The sequence below is a fragment of the Schistocerca nitens genome, chromosome 9 (genome assembly GCF_023898315.1).
Source record: "Schistocerca nitens isolate TAMUIC-IGC-003100 chromosome 9, iqSchNite1.1, whole genome shotgun sequence".
Classification (NCBI taxonomy): domain Eukaryota; kingdom Metazoa; phylum Arthropoda; class Insecta; order Orthoptera; family Acrididae; genus Schistocerca; species Schistocerca nitens.
The window spans coordinates 157,429,620-157,447,863 of NC_064622.1; the positions used below are offsets into that span (position 1 = coordinate 157,429,620).

The 18,244-nt window shown below is 42.8% G+C and overlaps 1 protein-coding gene across 5 annotated transcripts in view; it reads left to right on the plus strand.

The window, feature by feature from the left end:
- Window positions 1-6,260: 6,260 nt before the first annotated feature.
- Window positions 6,261-18,244, plus strand: part of LOC126203640 (UDP-glycosyltransferase UGT5-like) — a 66,874-nt gene continuing 54,890 nt past the window's right edge. Inside the window, exon 1 of one of the 5 annotated variants that reach the window (XM_049938015.1) lies at window positions 6,261-6,653. In XM_049938015.1, the coding sequence (XP_049793972.1) occupies window positions 6,651-6,653 (3 nt within the window). In that variant the 5' untranslated portion in view covers window positions 6,261-6,650. Of the gene's footprint in view, window positions 6,654-8,043; window positions 8,139-10,052; window positions 10,074-15,198; window positions 15,301-18,244 lie in introns of those variants that run through there. The other 4 variants (XM_049938018.1, XM_049938019.1, XM_049938020.1 and 1 more) reach the window with 4 other exon arrangements.

Genomic DNA, 18,244 nt, shown 5'->3' on the forward strand with positions numbered 1-18,244 from the left:
TGCTTTGCTACTGAGGTGGCGAGGAAAGTTGAGAGAAAGAGCGGAGGACACTCTTGTACTGGTGCTTTGCTAGTAAAGAACTGTGGGTCTTTGCCTAAATGGTGAGACTTGTTCCTTTGCTTGTGTGCCACTTAGAGCCTGTGCCAGTCACCATCTGAACCATCAGAGGCACTGCTTCAAGCATCAAGCACACAACGAGTGATGTGTGGGTGTAATTATTTGTTTTGAGTCGACCATCTAAACATTTGACATATTCCGTCACACAGTCATGGCACAGAGTAAAATTGGTTTGGCAGACCAGCAAACGGGTCGACCTACACACTGGAATCCACCAGGATTTAAGATGCTCATAAGGAAGTACCTGCTTTCCGAATTAGCTGAACGCAAGACCGCGTACTTGCATTTTTCGGGCGCGCGTCATTAATAACAGATTGCTGCCATCAATGACTTCAGTCGCCAAACACATCGTGGTGCCACCCTGACCACCGGAAAGTAGTATTCGCCGCTATGACGTAGGGCTCCAATATATGCTTCTCAGTATTCTGTTCTTTGGAACCATATTTTTCTTTATGGAATAGTAGATGGGTTGGGTTGTTTGGGGAAGGAGACCAGACAGAGAGGTCATCGGTCTCATCGGATTGGGGAGGGACGGGGAAAGGAAAACCTAAATCAGGATGGCCGGACGCGGGATTGAACCGTCGTCCTCCCGAATGCGAGTCCAGTGTCTAACCACTGCACCACCTCGCTCGATATGGAATAGTAGAGTATAGCTGCTTGATTGTGGTGTAGTTTTTGTATCATACCCTGGATTCACATGTATGGAGTTAAATAAAGCGATTAGTGTTCTGGTTAGTGTCGTGTGTCCATCCCCAGCTGATCACTTTGTCCACCATAGACCCCATATTACTGGAAGCGTTTGTCAAATAAAAATGTTTGTGTGACATTTCTTTAGCCACTTTATTTGTCTTGTGATGTTAAGAATGAATAAATCTATTGTTATTTAGATCACAACTCCTCCCTGTGTTCTGATTAACATTACCTTGCCATTTATTAAAGTCCTGATTACAAAAGAAAGTAGACAGATTGCAACTGTTTTTGTGAATCTAAGAGAATGCGGGTGGTATTTGTCATAGAGTAGCATCACTTCACACAGACTTCCTGGCAGTTGCTCACGGTCTGCTTCTGCAAGACGTCTCAGTGTTGACAAACGTCAGCAGTGTTGGTTACGTCTTGGGGAAGTAATTCGTAGTACAGCATACTGCCGCTGTTCCACCAGATGCGTAGCAGTATCTATTGTGGATGTGCGGAGGGCTTTGTAAGGGGAGTTGCTGCTTCGTTTGGGCTCAACCATTCCATTCTTTACCTTATGTTAGCATAAAAGCACCATTTCTCGTCACCAGTAACGATACAGTTGATGATGAGCAGCAGAGATGCAGATATGAATATACCCTGGTTTTTGTGACCTTGTCTTAGAGCATACTGTGGGGCGGTGGGTGGAATAATAGAATAAATGTTTTGTATTTATGCTGTTTGCCGTTCTCAACACTGGCTCTCTAACTACAATATTGGCAACCAGAAAGAGATTAGCAAAATGTGAAGCCTGTAATTAGAATTCCTAGTGCCCACTTCATCTGAGAAATACATTTATAGCTACAGTCTCTAAAATGTTCGCTATATTCTGAAAGTCACAGACCAAAAAGAATCCAAACAATCCAACTACCAGAGCAGTTCAGAGTCTAATGCGCTGATGCAACTATAACTGTTCAAATTAAATGTTTCAGTGAATGCTCTCCATAATTTGATGATAATGTTCATCAAACGCCACGCTAAATAATGGTAGAATGTCTGTCCTGCGGCGGCACGTGAAAATACGACATACGTAAACTAAAGATAGATCATTAACGTCATCCCAAAATTAACACTTCACTCGAAAACGATTTCATGGTTACGCGTATCCCGAGTAACTTATTACTGCATCCGAGCCTGTTTACATCAACGGTACCGACGCGACGCGACTCCCGGCACAGGTGGTGCGCTAATCAATCAGCGTCTGGAGAGAACTGGGGCCTTCCTTCCTCGTGCAGCGTTCTTACATATAAAGCCGCGGTGCGGACGGCTAAGGGAACGCCTGATCAAATCTGCTCTCCCGACTAGCCGCTGGGCTAGTAATGCACCACTTTAAGTTATCGAATAAATCATTGCTTCCTTTGCTGATGGCCGATGAAGCTTTCAATTTAATTGTGCAATCAGCACACAAGTAAGTAATCATAATAAAAGTCTGACATGGCTAAGTTAAATATTTTGGGCGAGAGAATTAATTTAATTACACTACACAAAGCAGACGAGCTCTGAACTTGCTCTTTGGAGATACGCTATCGCTATAGTTTTATAGTTATTCAGTTGAAACTTCTCACATCTTTATGATTATAGCGGATCTCCCTTCTACTTAAATGTAAACATCCTAGCTTTATTTATTCGCCTACTTAATCTATCTTGCTTCCTTAATTTTTAAGATAAAAACCAGAAAATCATGAATTTCAACTAAAATTTTAATTTGTGAGATCCAGAATACTGTTTCTACTAAATTATTATGTAAAAGGAATCTAAATATAAATTTTTAAGTTTCTAGCTCTTTTCTGTTGCGCGAATGATTTTTACAGAAAAATGTCCAAATTTCGAAAATGGTTAAAGTTATTGAACTGATATTCAACACATATTGATTTAGTATTACTCCTGACATGCTAGAAACGTTTCAGGTTATTTACTTGATTTTTAAAGTATTGCGCAACATTTATGACGTCAGAGCTAGTTACAGCGGAATGGCTGATGTGAATTTTATAAGGCGTGAGTAGGCTGCTTCCCTACAATACGGCACGTACGCAGTCGTTTTCTGAATCTTCCCATCACATGAAAATGTCGCACATTGGTGGAATGTTCACAGTTCATCACATTTGCCAGTTCTCGAGTACACTAACATGAATCACTGCGGAGTAATGCGTTTAAAAGCTCTCCATCAAACCGCGAAGGGAAGCTCTTCCTGAACATGGGGAGCTACTAACGTCAAAACGATTCTCCTTCAAACGAGAACGATTTTCTTGTCGAGCTCTGCCCAACGGTATTATCCCCATACACGGCGCAAATGGTGCCGGCTGCCTCCGCTGCTGTCATCACTCTACTAAACTCAGATTAATACGTCGGAAACTTTCCGTATTCTCCACTTCGCACTCTATTTTCTAGCGTCCATAGCTCCACTTACTACTCCAAATGACAAAATGACAATATGTATACTCAAACAGCAACAGAGAACTACAAATAAAAAATGACTCGATATACAAACGCATGCCAACCAGAATACCATAAAACAAAAACGCTACGAACTTTATGCACAAGCATAGGACGACTTATTGTGTAAGCCTGTTATTTGTCTTCCACATTCTCCTGATAGGTATCTTTGGACAGTGGCGAAACCAGAACTCTGCAGATATCGACCACCATCTACTTTTAGTGACTCTTCACGTCCTGTGAATAGTGATGAATTTATCACGTTGGTAAGTCATGTGGTCTGTTGCTCGAGAACACATACATTGTTTCTTTCATTTTCTCGGAAAGTGGACTATGTCGTATGTGAATGTTGGTGCCCAACGTAGTCGCACGCAGTTTATTTGTAGGATGACATTTTGTGTCATTGTGTTTCACTGTTAGTAACTCACTTTTGCTAGCTACTAGTGTTACAGAAGTTGAGGATGTTTTGTCTGGCCCCATTTATGGTTTACCTGCTCATTCCTTGAAACGCGATCGCCAAATTGTCGGCGATATTTACCAATATGTGCGTGCTCTTGACAACGAAAACTTCGTGGAGCGCGGTCATGTTTTTTATGTAATTACCGTGACTGTTACCACAACGGCTGTTGCCTCGTCCCCTTTGAACAGTTCCGCCTGGTTTTTTCCCTCTAAACGACATTTTTCGAGTTTCCTGACAGAGAAGTTCGCCTCATTACACTGCATACTTTCTTGCAAAAGTTTCGCACGGTAGGTAGATCAATCGAGGTATGCACAGCTGCTTGCTTGTCTGATAATTCTACGCTGGAATTACGTACTCGGAACAGCGATGCATTGCGTCTCACAAGCTAATCTAACTTCGATTCGACCACTTTCTTCTCGATGTTCATATAACCCTTTAACGCAAATGCATATGGGAATTTTCGAACGTGCCCACACATCTTTTGCAGTCTTGTATACCAAGCGAATTGTCGTCTACCATTGTCAGAATCCATCCAGGCCGCCATGCGCTGTTGCCATTTTTCGGGGTGCACTCAGCTTCGTGATGCCAATTGAGGAGCTACTTGACCGAATAGTAGCGGCTCCGGTCAAAGAAAACCATCTTAACGACCGGGAGAGCGGTGTGCTGACCACACGGCCCTCCTATCCGCATCCTCAACTGAGGATGACACGGCGGTCGGATGGTCCCGATGAGCCACTTGTGGCCTGAAGACGGAGTGCATTGTCAGAATAATTCCTACCGCCCTTGCATTTGCTTTTCGTTCGTCCGCTGGGGGGGGGGGGGGGGGGGGAATGCTTCTTGCGGCAGAGTCGATCGAAAGCCAACATAGATTACTTACGAGAATTCCCTTAATTCTTCGCGACCAATGGCGGCAATTATCATTAAGTAGTCCCTACGCGGTCAACAATATAGCGCAACATTATTGACGCTCTCTCATGACTGTTCAATAACTTCTTCAATTAAATTGTGAATAATATTGCGCATTGCTACTGTTGTTCTAAAAGTTGGGCGATAAAGATGCTGATGCTGTGGCAATTACTCCACGTTGTTGCAAGCAGAAAAGAAAGATGGATGAAAAATTGGTTCAAGGAGCGTAAATGATCACTATGGTCACTCAAGAAGCCTTGTCGAGAGAATAGAGGTTGCGCGAAAAAAAAAAAAAAAAAACATTACAGGTATGACAACTTTTTTATGTTGGTGGTTTAACATTACATTACATTGCCCCCTTCCCGCCCCCCCCCCCACCCCCACCCAATAAATTTCTGCGGACGTCCATATCATCATCATCAAAAAATGAAATAACACAATGAGAGGCGCAGTTTCATCAAATCAGTGCTTATTTATTACTTTACCTTACCTCGCTACTGACAGTTTCTTCAAAGGCTTGAAATTACAAGTGCAGTTTAACCTCACAGTATTTGAGACATAGTTATGGTACGCGTCATGTGACGTCCTTGCGCTAAAGGATTATTTTCGGGCAAGTATTGTGTAAACGGACATAAATATCTTTATGTACCTGTACTCACAGATTTCTACCGGTATTAATTAAATTTTTTAAAAACGTTTCTCTTTATGACCGTTCCCTATATTTTCTGAGCAACAAATTATACTATTCATCTTTCATAACACTTCTGTTCTTCTACTCTTCCGCCATAATATCCCACAATGCGGGCAGCGACCTATACATTTCGACGCACTTAATAACAATGGTCTATCGTCCATTTTTCACACTACAACAAACGTAGATCTTGAAGGTAAAATAAGGTAGATTCGAGCTCACACGGAGACTTACCAACACCTGTGGTATACAAACTACCTTGCACACATACCGCAAGGTTTCTCACGGAGTACGCTGTATCTGGGTGTACGGTTTGTGTAGAATCGTATTCGCAATCGTAATTTGCGACGGTTGCTGTAATGGAATAGCTTCGTATTAGCAAGCCACGTAATTCTCCCAGTTTATATTTACGACGACAGTACGTAAGTTGTTGCCAGACCCACATCACTTAACGTTTACTGCCACAAACTGCGTGGGCAGTTCTTACAATTCGACGCGTAAATTCAATTCCACAGAGTGCGTTGCTTCTGCCACCTGGTGCCATCTAAGGCACACTCCGTGAAATACGGCGACCGAAGTAGTTCACTACCCAGACACCAGAGCCGCTTGACGCAACCGCCGTTTCATTTGACAAAGTGCTAGCAATAGAATAATCTTCACCGCAGACGAACGTCATCTCTTTCGATTACATAACAACTGAAGTGTTCAGCAGACGTCGCTTCCAAGGCGACCATGAGGTGTCAAAGATCACAGTGGCACACGTGCACATTAGCACAACTGTTTGGGGATTCGTCCTCGTGACTTCGCCCAAGATAAGTCTTGAACTTTGTACACAGTCTTAAGCTGGTTTACACCGGAGTGAATATAGCGAGTCAACGTCGGCGAGTGACAGTCCTCTCAGCTCTAAACAGTAGGCGAGTGCAAGCGAATTGCATTCGGTCGTGTTCGGCGGTTCACATTCGGGAGTGTTCGCTGGCTGTCGGTCTATTAGCGGATTAACAAAGGAAGTTTGCCTCCTCACCACTTCGGTGCTGACAGTACACAGAGCTATCGTCAGCTGTCTTGTCTACTTTAGCTGTTGTGATACGAGTTGCACGAGTGATGAAGTGGTGTGATGACAACATAATGTTGCTGACAGAAAAACATAGATATCATAGGTGCTTATATGACCAAAGACCTATTCAGCACAAACGCTGAAGGAAAAGGAAGTATGGGAAGAATGTGTATACAGAATGTTAAGTAATATTTGGGAAATCTCTAGGGGAATGGATAGATGCCCTAAAGAAGAAGCAAAATGCTCCGTGTACACATATGGTAAATTTTTTTATTATTATTATCTTAGTTGCAGAGACAGTTTTGTCGTTATATGTGTGTTCCGTTTCTTTTTGTTTTCATATTTCCTACTTTGCTCGACAGGTATTTCTTTCTTTTCTTAAATGTTTGTTTTGGGAAGTGTTGAGTTAAAGCCTATGTTTATCCTGATCGCCATGAAACCAGTAAATAAACAGCCGGCCGAAGTGGCCGTGCGGTTAAAGGCGCTGCAGTCTGGAACCGCAAGACCGCTACGGTTGCAGGTTCGAATCCTGCCTCGGGCATGGATGTTTGTGATGTCCTTAGGTTAGTTAGGTTTAACTAGTTCTAAGTTCTAGGGGACTAATGACCTCAGCAGTTGAGTCCCATAGTGCTCAGAGCCATTTGAACCAGTAAATAAACAAATCATATTGAAAACACAACCAATACTGGAAGCTTACTCTTACAGTTCTTACTGGCCTGATGTTTAGTGTAATCTGAACATTCTTCCCCCTCCAGGAATCGAACAGGCTACTTCCGAGAGGGGCGCCACCGAATAATAGTATGCGTTAGCCACCTCGGCTGGAGACCGACGTGTTGCGTCTGACTTCCAGCCAAGGTCGTGACGTCTGCTCTACCGTTGTCGTGTTGGACTACTACACACTGTACATGAACTTGCAATTTGTGATGCGGCTGAAGCTAGACGTTCGTTTGCTGAAAGATTTCCTAACAGACACATCGAATAAATAAAATATCGACGTATTGTTGAGACAGGCTCGTCCGACAAAAGGTTATGTCATTGTGGAAGACCGTATAGTTTTAGGACACCTGATTTGGAAGGCAGAGTACTACGTCATATCAAGGGCAATAATGGCAGCAGTACCGGCAAAGTAGCTGAACGTGAGAATGTGTCCCGCGACAGGTTCTTTATCCAGCCATCTATAGAGAGTGGAAGGTCTTTGTGAAACAAATTTTCGATCCAGAAAAGCTTTTTGTAATTGATTGCTGGGACTACGTGCTCAGGAGCTACACTTTCTGTCTACCATACTACTCACCGATGAACCAAAGTGTATCAGGAACAGGAATGGAGTGCCCAAGTTTTACAACACTAATATATGGGCCGATGAGAATCCTGTTGCAGTTTCAGAAACAAGAGATCACCAACAGTTCAGCGTTAATGTATGGGCTGGAGACAGGTTAAATGGACCTTTCATTTTCCGTGGAACAGTGAGTGGAGAATCTTAGAGTGAATTTTAAATGGAACATTTAACTGTTTTGTTGGAAGATCTCCCACTACACTTACGTCAGAACATGTGATTCATGCACGATAGGGCGCCACCTCATTTTGCGCTGCAAGCAAGAACAATTTTAAAACAGCGTTCGCCGGATAAATGGATAGGTCGTGAGGCAGCAACGTCTTGGCCTGCTCGATCTCCTGGTCTCAATCCATTGGATTTTTAATTTCGGGGGCATTTAAAGCACCTATTCGTCGTATTTTCAAGACCTCTGGTGAGTACTGACATTGTTCGCTTGACTTTCAATTAAAATGTTTTCCCGTGTGCAGGAATTACATAATATGTGTACGGGTGCAGGTTGTGATGCAGCCCAGCGACTACATGCATGGAAGTTTCGATCCGGTTGTGAGTCGTTCACGAATAGCCTAAAGCGGTTAAGGCGACTTCTCGCCTGAAGCGGGAAATCCAGGTTCGAGTCCTGGCCGGGTACAAATTTCCTCTGCGACCATTCCCCCATACGGCTGATAGTTGTTCGTATTCGCAGCTGCGAATACGTTTCATTTGGTTGTTAGAAACTCGAATGAAGGATAGTGGTAAACATTTTGGAACATATCATTTGTTCAGCAGAAGACGACATTCGGACAGGATAAAATACTTGTAGAACTAAGCTGCAAATTTGGAAACAAAGAGACAGGTACGAAGCAAACATATAACAAGGAAAAAAAGTGTCTGTAACTAAGAAAATAAAAAAAAATTGACCAGATGTGCTTCATTTTAAGTCATCTGTTCTTTCCCCGAAGGTTTTTCATATCTTAGTTAACACCCTATTGATTAAAATTAAAAATATACGAATCACATTTTATTGACAATATCTTCCTTATACATACGTGAATAAAATCCGGGAAGTGCTTCGCATATGTCGCTCTAGACATCAGAACCTATCTGATATGCAGCAGCTGCTGAAATGCGAAACAGTCACTAGAGTAAATGTCTCCGGCTGCAAACAGACAGAGTCTTCAGGTTCAATTGGGCACCGGTATTACTTTTCTGCGTTTAAATTTGCTCGTCAGTTGTAATGAGAAGCTAGCGAAACGCGTTAATAGTCACATGTGCAAAGTTTCCGACTAATGCTAAGGGAAGCTGCAGTGGCAATTCTGTGTTGAGTTAGTACCTCCACGCATTTCTCGCTCATATGCAATTTCAGACACCTACACTCTTCTTTTCCTAACCCTTTTGCCTTACCTCGTCAAAAATAGTGTACTTGGCATGCAAAATTATCCTCTCTGAATGTCAAAGTTTTGGATCGTGTGTCTAACCTATATCTATAGTGCTGTAGCCTGTGTGCAGACTATTGGCGTCAAAAAAACAATAACATCACATTTGTAAAAACTTGTTCACGTGTACAAGCGAAAGGCACTGAACACTGGCGAATTGTCTATCAATGCTCATCGGCTTGTGTGCGCTTATGTTCGCTTCGGTGCAAACTAGATTTTATTACTGTGTGAAATAACTGTTATCAGGTAATGGAAAGGTTGACAGAGAAAAAACTTTTTTAAATACTGACGCAACGCGGTCTAATAGTTGGGATAACTGATTCCCTCTGTACTTTCAAAATATGCCACAGTACACGGTGAGCCAGCTAAGAAGACCCACCGAAAATACAGAGTGTGTCGAAAAGAAAACACGTATTCCGAACACTTATGTGTATAAAACTGTACGACATACAACTATGGAAATTGGGAGAAGTGTTTGCGAATCTCTAAAATTTAGATTACTGATATTCAAAATATCCTCAACCGGCGACAGGAAAAATATCGATCTATACTCGAATTCTTCCCAAGCTTGTCCATCGTCACTGGTATTATGGCAGTACGAATCCGATTCCTCAAGTCTTCTAGGTTCTGTGGTATTGTTGGTGCATAAACGATTTCCTTAATGAAACCCCACAGGAAGAAGTCACTGGGCGCCAAATCCGGCGACTGCAGAGGTCAGCAGAGAAGTGATAAGTCGCCGGCTGTCTGACGACCAATCCAACGGCGCGGTAGAGTTTCATTCAGATATTCGCGCACTTGGCAACTCCAGTTATAGGGTGCCACGTCGTGTTGAAAAATTAAGTTATCGTCGTTTAGCCTAGGCAACAATCAGTTTCATAACACTGCTAACCGTTCACCATGTTTCCATCAAAGAAGAATGGGCCGTGAATAGATGAGTGAGACATCGCAAAAAACACATTGACTTTGGGTGAATCTCGTACATGTTAGGTGTATGGATGTGGATTCTGCAGACCCCAAATTCGAACATTCTGTTTGTCTACTTTCCCACTAAAACGGAAAGTCGCTTCACCGCAGAACGCGTTACGTTGTGCGAAAATGTTATCATCGTCAATAGCATTGTGAAGCTCTTCAGAAAATGCAACACAATTGCGTTTATCATCATGACGCAGAGCCTGTAACTGTTGTAACTTGTACGGCTTCATACTAACTGGTGTATCAAAAAATTCGCAACTGTAGTTGTAACTCTCGACTAACACGACGAGTTGATTTTGTAAAACTACGTTGGACGGTGGTTTGAATTCGTGCGACGTTTCGTCGGAAACACGATGGCGGCCAGAACTCTTTCTGTTACATATTGCTAGATATCATCAGTGAAGGCATGGAAATTCAGTCTGAATTGTCTTAGCACTGTAATCACGGAATTACATTTCGCAAACTCGAGAACAGAAAATTATTTTGGCCATGTGCGTCACATATTATGATACTCGCAAACTCACTCATCAAAATTTATAGGTTAACCATCTGTATACATGTCGGTTGGGCCTGGTGGGTTAGCGGTGAAGGGTGTGACAGGAAAAATGCGATGTAACCATTTTTCAACATGTGACGGCAACCAAACAAGCAGAAGACAACCGACATCTAGCAGCAATGAACATAAACTAGACAATGTATTCGTTCCTCCAATAGCTGAACGCAGTGATCCTGAGTGTGACAACATAATACTGAGGGATAAGTATATCTTTTTGAGACATCATGTATAGTCGAAATATATAAATACATCCAAGCGTTGTTATAGAGGAGAATGTGAAAATTATTTGACATACACAAATAAGTTTGTAGTAGACGATTTGGGACATAAGCTTTTTTCATTGAAACGACTTGTATCTTTCTAGAGTTCCTCACTCTGTAAAAAGTGGAATACCTATAAGATCACCTTGGTGTCCAGCTATCTGTCCAGCTTTTAAGACCACTTTTTCTTAGAAATAAGTAGACATACCAAGTTGAAATTTATGTCACATACTAAGTCTACGCCCCTTGTCGGTGCGATAAATTGAAGCTTCTAAGTCAATGCAGTCAAGAGACACGACTGCTTATGTCACACATTTCGATAATCGCAAACTCACTCATAAAATCTCATGGTTTTAACTGAAGAAGACGCCGGCCTTAAAACCGTACATTGTATGATCACTTATCAAAGTCTATAGGGTACTTACCGTTGACCTAGAATCGTAAAATTTGGGAAGATACAAGTTTTCACAATACAAATAAAGGAAAAAAAACCTGACAGTTGTAATTATATCACATAAAAAATATTTTTTGCCTGTCGTCCGTCTGTCTGTCGGCCTGTTAAGACCCCTTTTTCGAAGGAACGGCTAGACGTATGAAGGTGATATTACGTCAAATACTAATGTTTATAACGGTCCTTTGACAGTGTAAAAAAATTAAAACTTCTAAGTCAATACGACCAAAAATATTGCCATATATGACACAGGTTCTGATACTCACAAACTCACTCATCAAAAATTGTGGGTTAACTTTCTATACACATGTTGGGCCTGGTGGGTTAGCCGGCCGGAGTGGCCGTGCGGTTCTAGGCGCTGCAGGCTGGAGCCGAGCGACCGCTACGGTCGCAGGTTCGAATCCTGCCTCGGGCATGGATGTGTGTGATGTCCTTAGGTTAGTTAGGTTTAATTAGTTCTAAGTTCTAGCCGGCTGATGACCTCAGAAGTTAAGTCGCATAGTGCTCAGAGCCATTTGAACCTGGTGGGTTAGCGGCGAAGGGTGTGGCAAGAAACCGAGTGGTAGCGGGATCGAATCTCGGTCGGACGACAGATTCTTCAGTCTTCGTTTTACCACAGCCTTCACCTCTAAACAATGTGAGGAGTCGCCAAGAAACAACACGTGATTCAGGTTACACGTTAAACTGTCCCCTTTCACTGATTGGATAAGGGGGGTAGGCTAGGGACATTCAAGTCGCCGAAATGGCGTCCAATAAAGACTTGCACCAAACCTTTGGGCCACACCAAATTATTATTATTATTATTATTATTATTATTATTATTACCTACATACATGGCTAAGTTTGTACGTAACTGTCAGATCGCGAGTACTAATGGAACTTTTAAGCAAACGTGTAAGCCAGTCACTGGTCATGTGTTTACTATTTTCCTACGATGACCGGCTGCAAGCCCGAAATACTATTAGCCTGTCACAGCAAGTGCTCAGAAAGTTGATCTTGGGCGTTGCTACATGTTACATAGCGATTCTGGGCGGACAGTATTGCACCACTATCCAATTTTTTACGGCAGTTCATGTCTTTAGGATTCATCATTGTTTCCTACGCCTTTTGTTTCCATTTTCCCTACAGGTGAAATTCCGGAGATATTAACTGTGGCGAGCTTGTGTAAAACCCTCCCGTGGTGCTGCCTGTTCTTATTAAAATAGCCATCTGTGATACAACCTCCTGTCTTGGCCTATACACAAACATTTACTGCTACTTCTACATTATTACTCTGCAATTTACAATTAAGAACCTGGCTAACGGTTCTTAGAACCACCTTCAGACTATTACTCTACTGTTCCACTTACAACGCTATACTCTAACGGAACAAATAGTCGGCCGGCCGCGGTGGCCGAGCGGTTCTAGGCGCTTCAGTCCGGAACCGCGCTGCTGCTACGGTCGCAGGTTAAAATCCTGCCTCGGGCATGGATGTGTGTAATGTCCTTAGGTTAGTTAGGTTTAAGTAGTTCTAAGTTCTAGGGGACTGATGACCTCAGATGTTAAGTCCCATAGTGCTCAGAGCCATTTGAACCATTTTTTAACAAATATTGCTGCTACGGGAAAATCCACGTGTAACATTATTATACAGGGAATTGTGCATGTAGTGTGCACGTGTCATATTGACGGTGCCCTTTTGACAGGATTTGACCGTGATGTATGACAAACGGATGTGGAAATCAGACTAGTTTTTTCTTTTCCCAAGTGTTTTCCAGCTGTTAGAAAGAAACGCAGTAAAGTGGGATAATACTGAATCTAGGACCCTTTATACCAAATTCTTTAAGTGTCTGTTGGATTTACGGTTGTCAGGCTACCTAGGCAAACAGATGGTAAAATTTCAGAAAAGCAGGAAGAGTAAATTCAGCCTACTTTCCTTCTGTTTCCTAATATAACACCACAAATAAATACAACCTTACAGGATATTTAGTATTTTATCCATCTTCAGCAAATGTAGTCCTTAGAAAGACACAGGAATCTTTTAGCTACTGCATCCACATACATATATAGTTGAGATCTAGAAAAGCCACGAATTTTTGATCATCACCATGTGCTAAATAATTTTGGCCAGTGGGGGCTTCTATGTTTTCATTTTATATAACCAACAAATTAAATATTATAATAGCATAATCCACACATTTAAATTAATTAAGACACTTTGTTTATACTTTTCTCTTAACAAATGATCCATCAAAAGCCACCCGGCCGGCTGTCTTTCAGTATTTTTCATACAACAGTATACCCTCTAACACACACATACACACAAAACAGCGAGAGAGAGAGAGAGAGAGACCACGAAGGAACTCTTCGTTTGAGATGGAAATCACTAGACTGTGATTCACGTATACAGACAAACAAACGACTAAACTTTCATAAAAATTGGATCGTTTCTTCAAGATAAACTGCTTCACAAATTGAGCAAGTCAGCAACTCTTGGATCCACCTCTGGTACTTGTGAAAGCAGTTATTTTGCTTGGATCTGATTGACAGATTTGTTAGATGTCTCCTGAGAGGTATCGCGCCAAATTCTGTCCAATTGACGCACTAGATCGTCAACAACCCGAGATGGTTTGAGAACACTGTCCATATTGCTCCAAACGTTTCCAGTTGAGGAGGGATCCGCCGACCTTGCGGCCCAATGTGGGGTTTGGCAAGCACAGCGACAAGCAGCAGAATATCCCACTGTGCGGTGAGGAGGGCCATGGGGGGAGGGGGTGAGCGGCGGCATTGTCGTGCTGGAACTTAAGCCCAAGATTTCTTACATGAAGGGTAACAAAATGAGGCGTAGAGTATCGTCAGTGTACCTTTGTGCTGTAATGGTGCCGCGGGTGACAACCAAAGGGTTCTTACTGTGTAAAGAATTCGCACTCCTGGTTCTCAGGCTGTATGGCTGGCGACAGTCGGGTTGCTATCCCACCACTGTCCAGGGCGTCTTCAGACCTGGACTCTCACTGCATTCAGTATAGTCGTCTTCAGTCATTAGTCCCACATGGAACTCAGCCCCAATGACCAACAAAGATGTGTCTGGAGACGCCCTGGTCAGTGGTAGGATACCAACGTGGCAGAATCCTCCCACCAGATTTCTGCGATATAACACACTAAATGGACAGATTTTGGTCTGATACCCGTCAGAACATTCAACAAATCAAATAATTCAAAGTCGAGTAACTGCTTGCACAAGTGCCAGAGGTGGAGGGATGCGTTATTGACTTGCTCAATTGGTGAAGCTCACTCTCTTGGATAAATCATCAAATGTTTGTGTATTTTAATCATTTGCTTGTCTTTGCATGTACGTGACATCTACCAATTTCTGTCAAACTCGGATGATTTCTTCGTAGTGCGTGGTTTTTCTTTATATATGCATTTGTATTTTACTGGGGTACTAACAATAATCGGTAAACACATATGCAATAACTTTACACTGAACCAAGGACAGTTACCAAAACATGGATTGTTGTCGGATTGAAACATTGAAATTATACAAGAGGAAAATTCCATTTCTGCAATCAGTTCCTTGTTTGTAAGTGATACGTCAGTCAAGAAAATCATTCTGTAATACATTATTGAGTGGAAATATGTAAACTGACTTAGGAGGTTGATTCGTTTGTTTCCAAGACTAGCAATTACTTGGTGCTTGTATGGACAGTGAGCCAGTGTTAGAAAGACGCGCTGCCAGATAAGTTCACGATGAGACAGCACCTATAGACATGGCGATTGCGCAACGTTAGAAAGACGGGCTGCCAGATAAATAACGTCTTGTTCACGATGAGAGAGCAGTATAGGCACGGTGATTACGCTGCCGCTTATAAAAAGTTACTGACCTTGCGTCGCACAACTGTAGTCTTCCTGCTGCGCTCTTATAAGCCGTGACTCTGCTCCTCTACAAGGTGAGTTCCCTTGCCGTGTACCACAGATTCATCTTTAGCCATTCGACACCCAGTACTGCATAAATGTCTTCTTCAGGCTTATCAATGCGTAACAGTCTTTAGCTGTAGCCAAGAGACTCATTCTGTTCGATTATGCTATTGGCGACAGATCGCGGAAAATAGTAACCACCCTAACATACATTAAGTGATCAAAAGTATCCGGACACCTGGCTGAAAATGACTTTCAAGTTCGTGGCGCCCTCCATCGGTAATGCTGGAATTCAGTATGGTGTCGGCCTGCCCTTAGCCTCGATGATAGCTTCCACTCTCGAAGACATACGTTTAATCAGATTTCTTGGGGAATGACAGCCTACTTTTCACGGAGTGCTGCACTGAGGAGAGGCATCGATGTCGGTCGGTGAGGCCTGGCACGAAGTCGGCGTTCCCAAAAATCTCAAAGGTGTTCTATAGGATTCAGGTCAAGACTCTGTGCAGGCCAGTGCATTACAGGGATGTTATTGTCGTGTAACCACTCCGCCACAGGCCGTGCATTTTGAACAGGTGCTTGATCGTGTTAAAAGGTGCAAACGCCTTCCCCGAATTGCTCTTAAACAGTGGGAAGCAAGAAGATGCTTATAACATCAATGTAGGCCTGTGCTGTGATAGAACCACGCAAAACAAAAGGAGCGCAAGCCCCCTTCATGAAAAGCACGACCACAACATAACAAAACCACCTCCGAATTTTACTGTTGGCAAAACACACGCTGGGGCTGCAGATTCCTCGACTTGCGCCATTGGGTGGTGGGGTTTCGGGTTCCGTTGGATAGGTCAGGAGTCCACTACACACAGCAGACGGCTACACGGGTAGCAGCGGTTATGTGGCGTGGACTGGGCGGTTGTTTAGGTTAGATGGCCTCGGGAAAGTACAGAAAGTGCAACAGCCTCAAAGGGTGCGGGGCAAAGTCAGGACATGCGGGGACCAAGCAGCAATCGGTATTGTAATTGTAAACTGTCGAAGCTGCGTTGGTAAAGTACCGGAACTTCAAGCGCTGATAGAAAGCACCAAAGCTGAAATCGTTATAGGTACGGAAAGCTGGATGAAGCCAGAGATAAATTCTGCCGACATTTTTACAAAGGCACAGACGGTGTTAAGAAAGGATAGATTGCATGCAACCGGTGGTGTCATGTATGTCGCTGTTAGTAGTAGTTTATCCTGTGGTGAAATAGAAGTGGATAGTTCCTGTGAATTGTTATGGGTGGAGTTTATACTCAACAACCGAGCTAGGTTAATAATTGGCTCCTTTTACCGACCTCCCGACTCAGCAGCATTATTGGCAGAACAACTGAGAGAAAATCTGGAATACATTTCACATAAATTTTCTCAGCATGTTATAGTCTTAAGTGGAAATTTCAATTTACCATATATAGACTGGGACACTCAGATGTTTAGGACGGGTGGTAGGGACAGAGCATCGAGTGACATTACACTGAATGCACTATCCGAAAATTACCTCGAGCAATTAAACAGGGAACCGACTCGTGGAGATAACATCTAGGACCTACCGATAACAAACAATCCCGAACTTTTCGACTCAGTAAGCGCAGAACAGGGTATAGTGATCATAAGGCCGTTGCAGCATCCCTGAATATGGAAGTAAATAGGAATATAAAAAAAGGGAGGAAGGTTTATCTGTTTAGCAAGAGTAATAGGAGGCAGATTTCATACTACTTAACAGATCAAAACAAAAATTTCTGTTCCGACACTGACATTGTTGATTGTTTATGGAAAAAGTTCAAGGCAATCGTAAAATGCGTTTTAGACAGGTATGCGCCGATTAAAACTGTGAGGGACGGGAAAAACCCAACCGTGGTTCAACAACAAAGTTAGGAAACTACTGCGAAAGCAAAGAGAGCTTCACTGTCAATTAAACCCCGCCAAAACCTATCAGACAAACAGAAGCTAAACGATGTCAAAGCTAGCGTAAGGAGGGCTATGCGTGAAGCGTTCAGTGAATTCGAAAGTAAAATTCTATGTACCGGCTTGACAGAAAATCATAGGAAGTTCTGGTCTTACCTTAAATCAGTAAGTGGATCGAAACAGCATATCCAGACACTCTGGGATGATAATGGCATTGAAACAGAGGATGAAACGCGTAAAGCTGAAATACTAAACACCTTTTTCTAAAGCTGTTTCACAGAGGAAGACCGCACTGCAGTTCATTCTCTAAATCCTCGCACGAACGAAAAAATGGCTGACATCGAAATAAGTGTCCAAGGAATAGAAAAGCAACTGAAATCATTCAACAGAGGAAAGTCCACTGGACTTGACGGGATACCAATTCGATTCTACACAGAGTACGCGAAAGAGCTTGCCCCCCCCCCCCCCTTGTAAAAGCCGTGTACCGCAAGTCTCTAGAGGAACGGAAGGTTCCAAACGATTGGAAAAGAGCACAGGTAGTCCAGTTTTCAAGAAGGGTCGTGGAGCAGATGCGCAAAACTATAGGCCTATATCTCTGACATCGATCTGTTGTAGAATTTTAGAACATGTTTTTTGCTCGCGTATCATGCAATTTCTGGAAACCCAGAATCTACTCTGTAGGAATCAACATGGATTCCGGAAACAGCGATCGTGTGAGACCCAGCTCGCTTTATTTGTTCATGAGACCCAGAAAATATTAGATACAGGCTCCCAGGTAGATGCCATTTTCCTTGACTTCCGGATGGCGTTCGATACGGTTCCGCACTGTCGCCTGATAGACAAAGTAAGAGCCTACGGAATATCAGACCAGCTGTGTGGCTGGATTGAAGAGTTTTTAGCAAACAGAACACAACATGTTGTGCTCAATGGAGAGACGTCTACAGACGTTAAAGTAATATCTGGCGTTCCACAGGGGAGTGTTATGGGACCATTGCTTTTCACAATAAATATAAATAACCTACACCCTGCCATCGAATCGTCACATTG